The sequence below is a fragment of the Oxyura jamaicensis genome, chromosome 10 (genome assembly GCF_011077185.1).
Source record: "Oxyura jamaicensis isolate SHBP4307 breed ruddy duck chromosome 10, BPBGC_Ojam_1.0, whole genome shotgun sequence".
Classification (NCBI taxonomy): domain Eukaryota; kingdom Metazoa; phylum Chordata; class Aves; order Anseriformes; family Anatidae; genus Oxyura; species Oxyura jamaicensis.
Genome location: NC_048902.1, coordinates 11,661,588 through 11,673,640, shown reverse-complemented (window position 1 = coordinate 11,673,640; position 12,053 = coordinate 11,661,588). Strand labels below are relative to the sequence as shown.

The 12,053-nt window shown below is 43.0% G+C and overlaps 1 protein-coding gene across 3 annotated transcripts in view; it reads left to right on the top strand.

Moving 5' to 3' along the window:
• The window catches only part of HOMER2 (homer scaffold protein 2), a 58,001-nt gene that overhangs the window by 37,593 nt on the left and 8,355 nt on the right, over nt 1-12,053 (top strand). For all 3 annotated transcript variants that reach the window (XM_035335771.1, XM_035335772.1, XM_035335770.1), the window contains 4 exons: nt 5,638-5,730; nt 7,137-7,276; nt 8,780-8,936; nt 11,457-11,567. In XM_035335771.1, the coding sequence (XP_035191662.1) occupies nt 5,638-5,730; nt 7,137-7,276; nt 8,780-8,936; nt 11,457-11,567 (501 nt within the window). The remainder of the gene's footprint in view (nt 1-5,637; nt 5,731-7,136; nt 7,277-8,779; nt 8,937-11,456; nt 11,568-12,053) is intronic.

Sequence of the window (12,053 nt, the reverse complement as noted above, 5' to 3'; positions counted from 1 at the left end):
TATTTTTCTAGCGTCTGTATGTACAGAAGCAGGCTGTACATAAGCAAACTTCATGGTCAAAACCATAAATTAAATAGGATCACTGACAACAGTACTGCTGTGGTGATCTTGATCTCTTGCCCAGCATGGCTGAAAGCATTTGTGTTTCCAGATGTTTGCAGAAACAATCTGACACTGAAGTACTTAGTGACATCTCCCTGGCCCATATGCACATTTCTGCAGAGAGTGGCCCAGAAAGCAAAACCACCCCTGTCCTGGGACTCGCTGGCATTCAGCGATTGATTTTGGCCCAAAGCTGCTGGATCCTGGAGCTGGGCAGAGGACGGTGGGTGTGGGCAGAGCTGGGGGATGAGCAGCCAGGGAGTTGGTCCCAAGTGTGGGACCAGAGCTGCATCCCCCAGGCTGCACCCTGTATTAACACAGCACTGCTCTGGGGCAGGGACTGGCTGCCGCAGCAGGCTTGGAAAGTGTAGGGCTGCCTCTTGTAATGAATAACCAGCAGTTCAAAATACACTCTCTGTCATTAGACTAGTGGTCTTGCCAAGTGCTCATCAGATGGCTGAGATGTTTTTTTGTTCGTGCAACAAAAAAGCATTACTTATCTAGCACGTAGCTGACACTTGAAGCATGGCTACTTGGCACCAGGCTTTAACAGTTAACTAAACATTGTGTCCTTGGGCATGGTACACAGTCTCTCATGCTGCTGTCCTCTTGCATGCTTTGATTCGAAAAGAAGCCTGAGAAAAAGAAGTTTCTTGTAGTGTCTAAAATAGCAGAGGCAGGCCACTGCAATTGAAGGAAGACTTTTAATCAATTGAATTGCTACAGGATTTTATTATTCTAAAAATATCTTACCAAGTTATTGCAATTTCCAAATAACTGGGTTTTTTTTTTACAAGTGTTTCTTAAATGCAAAGCCAGTTTACTTTACATGTTATTTTATTTTTGGACTTGAGGCCTCCATAAAGCTGCCATGGCAATAATCTGCTCTCCTGGGATGGTAAGACCAGCCTATCAATTACATGCAAAACTTTTTTTAAAAGGAGATGTTGGTGATAGTTATGTTTTATGATTCTTAGACTTAATCAAATGTAGAGGAGTGCTCAGTTCACCTGTGGATATTCCCGTGACAAAGAGGCATTTATAATAGCTAAATAAGCAGAATGGGAATGTGGGAGGGTTAAAGTAGACGTAGGGCAATAGTTGGTTTTGAGTAACAGATAAGGATGATACAATGCAACATTTGGACACCAAATGAAAGAATTATCACCTTTGGAGGTCCTTGCACCCTAATGACAGATTTTGCCATATTCTCCAGCACTGTCCAAACACACAGCTAGAATAAGTTTAATGCTGGTATTAGAAATACCAGCCTCAATGCTGGCCACTACGATGTGGGCAGACAGGAACGGATCTGATAAAAGTACTGTGTAGGCACAGCTGTGCTCCCCTCCGGATCCATTTGCACATCTATTTGCACGGAGTGACCTGCTGAAGGGCCCATTGCCAATACTACAGCCTTCTACTTGCAGGAAAAGCTTTCAAAACCAACAGAAAGACTGTTTCTGGCCAGAATATTGAAGAGAGATGGCTTAAGGGGCACTTCTGAAAATGGCTTAAAATTATCTATTAAAAAAAAAAAATCTGACAGTTGTCTGTCTGGAAAATGATAGAAAATCTGGCTTATTACTGCCATGCAAAGCAATGGGACAAAGATATCCGTTACCATCGTGCTCCTCAGTTTAATTATTAAACCATTAGTACAAAAGATCAGAGATGGTGAAGAGATTAGAGAAGTATAAGTGTATTGGGAGTAGTAAAATCAAGTTTCATTTTATTCTGATGTCATTACACTCATAAAAGATACAAATAAAAGCTTGCCAGCTTTACTGGAAATAACTGAAGCTTTTAGCCAGGAGTTAGGAGGACATGCTAAAGCTCCTCTAAACCAGAGATCAATAGCCTAGCTTAAAATAAATAAATAACTAAATAAAACCGAAGAATATATGCTGAAAACAAGGAATAATAATGAGACATGAGAAGAGGTTAGCGTGCCTAAAAACTTCTGCACTTTCAAGCATATAGGCTGGCCTAATAAAAGATAATGCCTCTTTCTAATGCCTTGCCTCCCTGGAGACACTTAAGCATTAATCCATACCTATAGGGACGAGCAGTTCAAATTAAACATGAGCCATTAATGAAAACTGCTTTCAGTGACCTAGTAACCTAATTGCCATTCACATTGACCGGGAGAGTCCCAGTGTTTATAGTTAATGTCCTGCTCGGGGTCTTTTTCCCTCCCTCCAGCACCCACCGTTCCTTTCCCCTTCCTGCCCCATGCCTCAAAAAGGTCTCAAGACATTACTCAAACGTTGCTACACCAAAAGTGAAGCAGGAATCAAAACAGAATTAATGGTGCGGCTGGCCGTGATGAAGAGGCAGGGCTGATGCTGTAAAAGTAGCAATGTGTTTTGCACACCAAGCTGTTAAGCAAAATTTCTGCTATCAGTCAAGGTGCTTTGGCACAGACATGATAATCTGAGGAGCTGGAGGTGGCCAAGGGCATGGGGACAGAGATTTATACAGGTGAGAAGCCCAGCAAACTCAGACTTTGCACATCATAAAGCAACAGCAGACGGCTTCTGGGAAGCACCAGACCTGTAATTTTGATGGATGCATGCGGGTGTTACGCGTGTGGCATGTGGTATTTGCCCAGCAGGGCGCAGGCAGCCCACCCTTGCCCCCAGCCCCACCGTGCTGGCAGTGCCCTCGCTGTGCTGCAGGAAGCTCCCAGCCGCTTTCTGCAGCAAATGTTCTCAACCCCTGCCGGTCTGCCTGGCACTGAGATACGTACGGGACTGCTGCGGGCGGGAGCAGCTGCTCCACGTGTCCGACACCACCACAATTTGTCAGGAAGAGACATAAATGCCAGATCAGGAGCTTAAAATTTACACACACATAAATAATGCTTCTTAATGTATAAAATGCTAAGAAGGTCTCTCTCTATATATATATTTCTCCAGGTGACAGGCTGGCTGCAGATTTGAACAGCTTTTAAATAATCCATGCAATGCACAGTAGCATCTTTGAGTCCCCACTAAATTTCCCTGGCCAAGACTCATAATCACACTGCGCTCGTGTGCAGCCATGTCCTTGGACTGAAGGGCTTTGCAAGTGTTGGGAGCCACAAATCCGTTCTGCAGCTTGGCCTCAGCTTTCTGGGGCAATGAGAAGTGCATCAGTAGGCATGATGGGCCACTGACGTGGTGTTTGGCTGGTGTTTCTCCTACTCTGGTCTATCTTCTGCTAATTCTGGGGAGCTTTGTCAGCCTGAGGACAGGGTGGAGGAAAGGGAAGGTGAAGGGAGCAGAGATGCAAAGGAGAAGGAGTGTGATGATTTCTGTAGTTGGTTTGGGATATTTACACGTGGTTTTGCCTCTTGAGACCACATTTACCAAGTTTTCATTTACAAAATAGAAGACTATTTCACTTTTTAAACTATGATTTCCAATTTTAAAAGCACTCTCTGTTGTTGCAACGGTTTGATAGCTCAAAGCCAACTGACACGTGATTTTTTTCATACCAATTACTTGCCAGTTATTTGCGTTTGGGGCAGAGCAAGTCAGTTACTGGAGGGATGGCATCTTTCTGATTTCTGCCAGTGATCAGATACCATGGTCCTGCCATCCCCCTCACAGACGGCCTCAGGATCGTGGTGGTTTCCGGAACATCTGCTCTGTCAGTGTAGCAATTAGTGTTGGTAGCGCTGCACAAGTTTGGGCTGTCACCATCATGTTTCTGCACTCAGCAGAATAATCAAGCGAAGGCCTTTAATTTCATAGCAAGCCAAGTGATCCTCTGTAGCTTTCAAAAATAGACTGTGAGTAAAATCTAGCAGTTATTAATTAGCTAGGAATAAAAAAGGAGCAGCAGCAGAACTCTTTATGGACTGCTTCCAAATATATGGGGTAAACAAAAAACAGAGACGTCTTTCACTGCAGATTCTGCTACAGAAGTCTTTACATTATGACAATGATAAGAATTAAGAGTAATATTTTGTCTCTTAAAGCCAAAGATCTGTCTCTTGAGGTGGTGAAAAACCCACCTACTGGTGCTTGTTTCTAAAAGCAGATGTGTTAAATACACGTGTTGGTAAACTGGAGACATGACCGAAATCTACTGTGCAAAGAAAACTTCATTGTTTTCATATTGAAGATTGGCTTTGTTTAGCCATATACAACTTTTATTATGGAACTGTGTAAAACTGTCCTTGTCTTCGTGGCTCACATTATTTTTCTTGGCAGTCTCCCATGTGCTTTATGAAGATAGTTGCAAAATAAAATTTTTTGATAGATGACTTCCAATTCTTTTTGTTTGTTTTTCATAGTTCATATATTTCATGAAGAGCCCTCATGATTTTTTCATACTTGCCCATAAAGATTTGTTGTAAAGGACGGACTCAAAACAGCTCTTTACTATTTGCAAGAAACCCAAGTGTAGAACTTACTGTTGGCACTGTATTTTAGAAATAATCAGTGCACTATAGCTGTTTTGTCACAGTAGGAGGTATTTTATGTAAAGTTGGAATTAAATCATGGGAAGCCAAAATGTAAAGTAGATGTTCCTAATGATCTTTATGGAGCTACAGATGTAGTCAAGTCATTTGTGTGTGTAGGGACTGCACATGCCATCAGATAGCAACTAAATACTTTGCGTATGCAATTCCAGCTGTTGTATAGAAGACAGCTGGATTCAAGAGCTCCATCTTCACTTAGAAGCATCGTTACAGACTGTACTCCACAATGCTTCATAAGTGACACCTGAAATTTCACTTGGCTTTGAGGATGTGCTTGTTTGTGTGATTTAAGAATAAAATGCATGTGTTTGTTGGAAATTTCCATTCTCTGTGTGCTGCACAAAATACAGGTACCTCCACATGTATGTATGATTTCTCTTAGATCAGTTGGAGAAGATTGATTTTATCAGTCTTTATAGTCCCAGTATTTTACTGGGAGAGAGCATGCTAAAGACCAGCTGTAAATGTAAAAGTTAGAAAATGAGAATAGTAAGTAGATGATTCTTCCCATTCCTTGACTATGTAATGTGATTTTTGTCAGGCTTTTATTTACAATCTTGTTATAAGTGTCCCAAATTATTCAAGGATATAATGCCAGTCTGAGTGAGCTCATTTGCATTCTTTAATTTAATTGACTTGCTCTTAGGAACAGAACACTGATAATAATTTTTTATCCAAATATGATTCGATGATCTTACATACTAAACTTGAAAGTATGTAATCATATGTCCTTTCAACTATCAACATTGAGTGAAACAAAGAAGGGGAAAGAAATAAAAACCACATCACACCAAGAGGCACCAATAATTCCTTTTTCTCTGTGGGATTTTACTGTGGTCACCCAGAGCTGCAGAGATGTCCCTCTTTTAGAAACAATACTGCCATTCCTTTTGGAAGTACCTCCATGCCAAAGAATTAAAATGCTTTTTCTTGCCAAAAAATTTAAATTATCAAAATTAGTTGTTCACTTCTGGAGATCTATGAACCATATCAAGATAGTAATCTGAACAGTTTAATAGATGGTAAATCACTTTAATAAGTATCCTTTATGCTTTTTCCAGTTTGCAGAAAAATTCCAAGAAGTGAAAGAGGCTGCCAAGCTAGCAAGAGACAGATCTCAAGAGAAAATTGAGACCTCAAGCAATCATTCCCAGGTTTGTAATTTATCTTGAATACCTGTATGGATACAGGATAAATATTTTAAAGCTAAATTTTCTAATGGACTGTACCAGCCTCTGGCAGCAAGCTAAGAGTATATCAAATGAAGATTGCCAAAGGTAATTGTCAGCTGCTGGACATTAACATTGTCAGAGGAATATTTTTCATCCCTCCATGCTCTTTACCTTCATTTAATTTTTTTTCCAGCAGTTCTTGAACTGTTGTAACTTTTTTAATAACAGGAAAAGCTGTACATCCTTCGATTTGTACTGATACATGTAGTTTGGGTCACTAGAAAGCTCATCAGCATAGTTCTGCAACAGACAATAAATAAGATTTATTGAGGTATTCCTTTTTGTCATGTCTAATCTACTTCTGTAGGAGTTCAGTTTGCCAGTGCGGAGGCTTGTTCATGGCCATTGTGTGTTTCATTGCCTAGATGTGATTAATTGAAAGCTGTGGTGCAGAAACAGGCCATGCTTTAGTGAGTAGCTTGGAAGAAGTTTATGTTGCAATTTGTATAATATACTTTTTTAGGCAGCATACCTCAATAAAGCCAAGTGCCTCTGTGTCCAGTGAGAGCTGGGTTTCTTACAAACAGAGGAAATTGAGTGTTGTCCCAGTCTCTCTGTAATCAATTTACTGTAATTTTGTGAGCACTGCATTAGCCAAGAATGAGCCCTGGTTCAGTGGGAGCACTTGGCCTGTGCTGGTATTTGCAGGAAGGTTAGATTAACTTTGTTCAGGAAATTCAGCTGTATGTTTAGAAAAAAATATGATGATTATTCATTTACTCCTGCAACCAGCTTCCTTGGTGCGGTCCCCAAGTACAGCTCTTAGAGGCTGACTTTGGATACTGGTGTTTTTTAAAGACTTTGGTCAAGGCCTTTATGGTTCTCTGCTGGTTCTGCATTCGTGGTACTGCACCAAGCAGTATGTGAAAGTCAAATATTTGGAGTAGCAGTATCTTGTATATCTTTGTTTGGTCTTTGTGTGCTTTCGGGGGTACCATATTGTTTCATTATCTTAAAAAACACAAAAACCCTTTAAAAACCACAAGACATTTCAATTAAAACATACAATATTTTGTATTATTATTATTGAACATTTGAAACTTCTGTTTTGTGCATCATTATCATTCTCTCATCCTGTTTAAAGAGACCAGTTTTGCAGTTCTTATGGACGACATTATCTGTCCTGCTCACTCATACCTACTTGCACTGACACATTGACCTGAAGGACTCTTTCTTAGATGACACAAAGGAAAGCCCACTATCCTCCTGTTGCACGTAGCCATCGCATGCAAGTTGTGCTGCCTTTGGGCTGAGGCAACCCAGGCTGTTTTGCAGGCGATATGGGAGGCAGAAAGAAGCCCCCTGTTAATCTGGGTGTTGTGCTACAGGAATCTGGACGTGAAACACCATCTTCCACCCGGGCATCTAGTGTGAATGGGACAGATGATGAGAAGGCATCACATGGTGGTCCTGCTGAGACACATCTCAAGTCTGAGAATGATAAACTAAAAATTGCTCTAGCCCAAAGGTGAGGTTCCTTTAATACCTTAATTGCATCGAAATAGCATGCTGTAATTATCTGGTGGCTAATGGTATTAACAGAAATTATTCAAATGTAATTGCATTAATTTAAAATGATGCAGCAGAATGAATGAATGAGCAGATCTTAGCAAGTACCTCCTGGTGTCTGATTGGGAGATATTTACTTTTTTCCTGATCTGGTTCATGATGAGATAAGATCTCTTCCACTCTGGTAATACCAACTCATACTCCACTTTTGTTTGCAGAGTTTTAGAGCTACAGAAATGAAACCTAGGCCATGTGGAGTAATTACTACTGGTAACATGGGAAACCAGTCTGCTCTTCCTCTTTGAGTTTGCTATGTCTACTTCAATGCAAGTAGATCAGAATATTTAAAATTGTTAAAGGGAAAGAGCTCCACCATAAAAAGTTGATGTGAAAAATATAGTTTCACTGGGCTGCTTAGAAGTTTTAGGGGGATGTTTCTGAAGCTGCAGACAATGCCTCTTGAAGTCACATATTTTGCTATTTACTTTGATAAATTATTGGAAATACTGAGAAGAGTGATGTGCTGCCACAGTGAAAGCACAGGAGGCAGAATATGCAAAGTTGTAACATTAAAATATTGCAATGCTCTTCTGGGATCTTACTGCCTTGCTTGCCTCTTGTGTCTGAATGGAGAGAAAATACATCAGGATCGAGCTACTCTTATAAAGCCTTTTAAAAGGCAGCACTGACATGAGCAGTGTTACAGAGTGACCAGCTCTAAGGTTGCACATATTACACTTAAAGTATGTCATCTCTTTATGGTCATTTCAACAAAAAATCTGTTTGAAATCGTAAGGTTTGCTTTTTCCTCCTGCTGAAGACACCTCCACAGGCAAGCAGTAGCTGGTGTGGGAGGACTTTCACAGCCTCCATTCACTCCTGGATCTCTGGCTCTGCATGGCAGCTTGAAGCTTTGAGGAATGAGTAGTTTCATTCTCCAGCATCTTTATATTTAAGGCTGAGCATAAACAAAGCAGTTATGTGTGGTGTCCATCCCCTGACGTGGCCTATGCCGAAGGATCTCAGCACTGCCTGACAAGGGGTAGCGATGCCCTGCTGCAAGCTGCCACGCACCAAGTGCAGCTAAAGCACCATGAGGCACAGCTCTCACCTCCACAGGGCAGCAGGGAATGTGCTCAAAGCCAGGGTAAAACCCCTGCTTGCAGACAGTGGAGATCCCAGGTGGTGGCTTAGCCCAACAGCCTGCTTGGGCTGCAGCACTGTTGTTCTAGAAGTACAGGTCTCTACTGCTGGGGTTGGTGGCTCTGTATTCAAAAGGAGTCAAATCAAGGCTTATGTTCTCCTTAGGTAGGTAATCACTAGAGGCAGTTATGTGCATCTGAGGATGCTTGATGTTAAGTCAGTAAACATGTACCAACAGTGGGTGAGTTTGTAGACAGGCAGAGTAATAACACACAGGATTAATGCTTGAGTCCACCTAATGGCATCCTGTCCTTCCCAGTTCCTCCAATGTAAAGAAGTGGGAGACGGAGCTGCAGACGCTGAGGGAGAGCAACGCCAGGCTGACCACGGCGCTGCAGGAGTCGGCTGCCAGCATAGAGCACTGGAAGAAGCAGTTCTCAGCCTGCAAGGAGGAGAACGACCAGCTCAGGAGCAAGGTTAGCCCCATGCTGGTTGCCACGAGGGAGTGCCAGGGCACCCTCGTGCTCTGCTTTTTGTCAGCGCCAGCAAGCCAAGGCGCAGTGGTTTGATGGGAGTAACCAAAAATAGTGCCAACACTGAGATGCAGCCATCAAGTTCAAATTTGTGGGTTTAAAGAAATGGATATAAATGTCTGTTCTGGAGACAAGGTGTCTGTAGTGAGAGCCTTAAATGAAATTGGGAAAGTTGTCTCCAGGGCACTTTGAACACTGTTATGTGCTCCCCTTGTCTCACGTGGGGCAGAGCATGCACATCTCTTTGGGTTAGTTACTCCTTTCATTACTCTTTCTCTAGCATTTCTGCTGCTTTATCTGTTTGTGTGTGTTGGGAGACAGACCCTGTCTTTGAAAGGAAAGTGGTCTGGGAGAGCTAAGGCAGCAGGCAGGGGAGTTCAAGGGGCTGGGATCAGCAGGAGGATACGTGCTGCTGCGTCACATGGAGCTCCCAGCCTCTTGGCTTGGGTAACTTGGTGTCAGCTGGGTTGCTGGCCAGGGTGATAGAGGTGGTAAAAGCAGGATTACAGCCACATACATCTTTCAAAGCTCTCTTCAATGCTTCCAGAGGGTGAGTGTGCAGGAGGAATGGTCATGGCTTGGTTTCCTGCGTGAGGCCATGCTGAGAACCACACAACAATAAAGCCAGGCCTGGCAGTGGGCAGCAGGGATGGGAGCTGCTGCAGCAGTGTGCAGCCAGGGCTGGGCTGAAAGCCTGGTGCTTCAGTGCTAATGCTGGGCACATCTTGTCCAGAAACCTTCAAGAGGGCATCGGCAAAAGCCTACACCCCTCCATTATAGAGCACGTTTCTCGGTAGTGTAACGATAAGAGTGAGCATCAGCTGAAACAGAGAATAGCTGAGAAGTCTAAGTTCAGATTTCTAAAGCTGCAGTTTAGAGTATTCCCTGGCACTGCTCCTCAATAACACCGTGCTGTCTGCCAGGAGCTGGTGACAGCCCCACGTAGCGATGGCACCAGCCTGAGCACGGGGGAGCTTGGTTTCCTTGAGGAAACTTGCAGGAATCACTTCACTCTATCCATCTCAGACTTCTTCAAAAAGGCTGCATCCTTTCCCTGTCTGCTTATGTGGATCTCTGGGACATGGTATAGATACCAGGTTGTATCAGTCTGCTGAGGATTTTTGTTTGCTTAGTGTTTGCTTTCAAAGAAGGCATTCCATATCTTTTTGTGTGTCAGTAGGCTGCAAATAGTATTTCAACAGTGACCTGGGCTGTCTGTCAGCACTGAAATTCCCCACGAAGCAACCTTTTCCTCAGGCAGATATTCTCTGCCTATTTGTGTGTATTTTAGGTGTGCACGGTGGTAATTCAGAGATCAAATCGGAGCTATGTTAGCTGATGTAACATGAACAATATTAATTGTTAGATGATTTGGGTTCCTCCGTCCAGCTTCTTTTTGGGTAGGGGAGAAGTGAAAGCCTGGAACAGCATGTTGTAAGAAAATAGCATAAATTGCAGTGTAGCTTTTTACTTTTCTGTACAGTTGCAGAGAGTTGTCCTCACCAACATTACCCAGGGAAATATGCCACTTCTCAGTAGCTGTAGCCTAGATATGAAGAGATTATCAAAGCACCACCTTGCTACAGCTGAAAAATCACCACGCTGGTGACTAGACAGACTGTGCAGCAACAGTTTTTGTACAATACACTGTCTTTCTGCATGCAGAGAGGTTTTTCTAAGCCCTTGCCCATGCAGGTTCCTCCTCACCAGGCACTCACACTGCCCCTCCGCAGTGCCCTGGGAAGCTCCTTCCCCTTCATTAACTGGGTCAGCATTTTTTGCATATTGCTCTACCTTCAAATGAGTGAAGTTATAATCCCAAAGCAGCGTGAAGCTGAGAATTAAAATACACACTTTAATGAGCTGGTCCATCAGCCTGTGGGAAGTGCAGCTCCCAGGAGCGATGTCTGTAGAGGAGGAAAGGGATTCATGGGAGGAGCAAAGCAGGTCCCAGCAGGGCAAATGCTCCTCCCCTCTGGTTCTGCCAGCGAGGGTTGGATGCCCTGTCCCTCTTACTGCAGCCAGAGTGACAAGCAACCCCTGAGGAGGCCAAACTGGGAGTGCAGGAGAGATTTCTTCTCCTTGCTGTGCTGAGAAAGCCCACCGTTACCATCCTGTGCTGGTTTCACTGAAATGAAGTGCAGATTTTATCCCCAGCCCCACTTAGATTAGCAGCTCAGTGTTTTGCACATCCTTGAGTAATTATATGAGAAACTGTGCGTGAGAGAGTAAACACAGCCCCAGGGCTCCCTCATGGATGTGTACATGGATTCTTTCTAAGGCAAGAAGTGATGATTTTGTTGCAGTAATCAAGTGCTATGATCTAGGAAACAGATCCATGACAGCTAAATTTGTCCACGCTTCCCTATGCTCAGTGGAGCATTGCTTGTTCATGTCAGCTGTGATCTGCCCCAGACTTCCAGAAAACTGATTATTTCACCTGTTGTCTGACATTTCTTAAAGATTGAAGAACTGGAGGAGCAGTGCAATGAAATAAATAAAGAGAAGGAGAGAAATGCACAGCTGAGCAGACGTCTCCAGGAGCTGGAAACAGAGCTTCAAGACAAAGAGCTGGTAAGTGCCATGATTACAGAACGGGCATATGTTTTAGAGTTTGAGTCGGTCTGTCTGCTTCTCACTATGGATATAGATTTATGAACTGACTCACCTACAGCCAGAAAAAGTCCAAAGTATTGGGTGTTGCCTGTTTCTAGATTTTCTGGGCAGAACTCTTCAGCAATAGTTTGGTAGAGTTCCTCAGGTCTTCGTTTCATGATGTGTTATGTTCTGTGACAGCACTCTATTTTGGTGGTTTCTGTATGCAGCGCTTTACTTCTAGTAGAAGAGCTGGAGTGGTGAAACGAGTTGCCCCAAGCCAGACAGATATCCGCTGAGAACAGTTTCAGTCGCTGGTGCCTGTGTACTGTGTTCCCTCAGACATCAGGAGCAGGGGGACCTGTCATTAAAAAGACATCATTTACAAAGCAACTTGGCATTTGCGTAACAGATCCTCTTTTCCTTTTTTTTTTTTTTTTTTTTTTTTTTTTTTTTTTTTTTTTT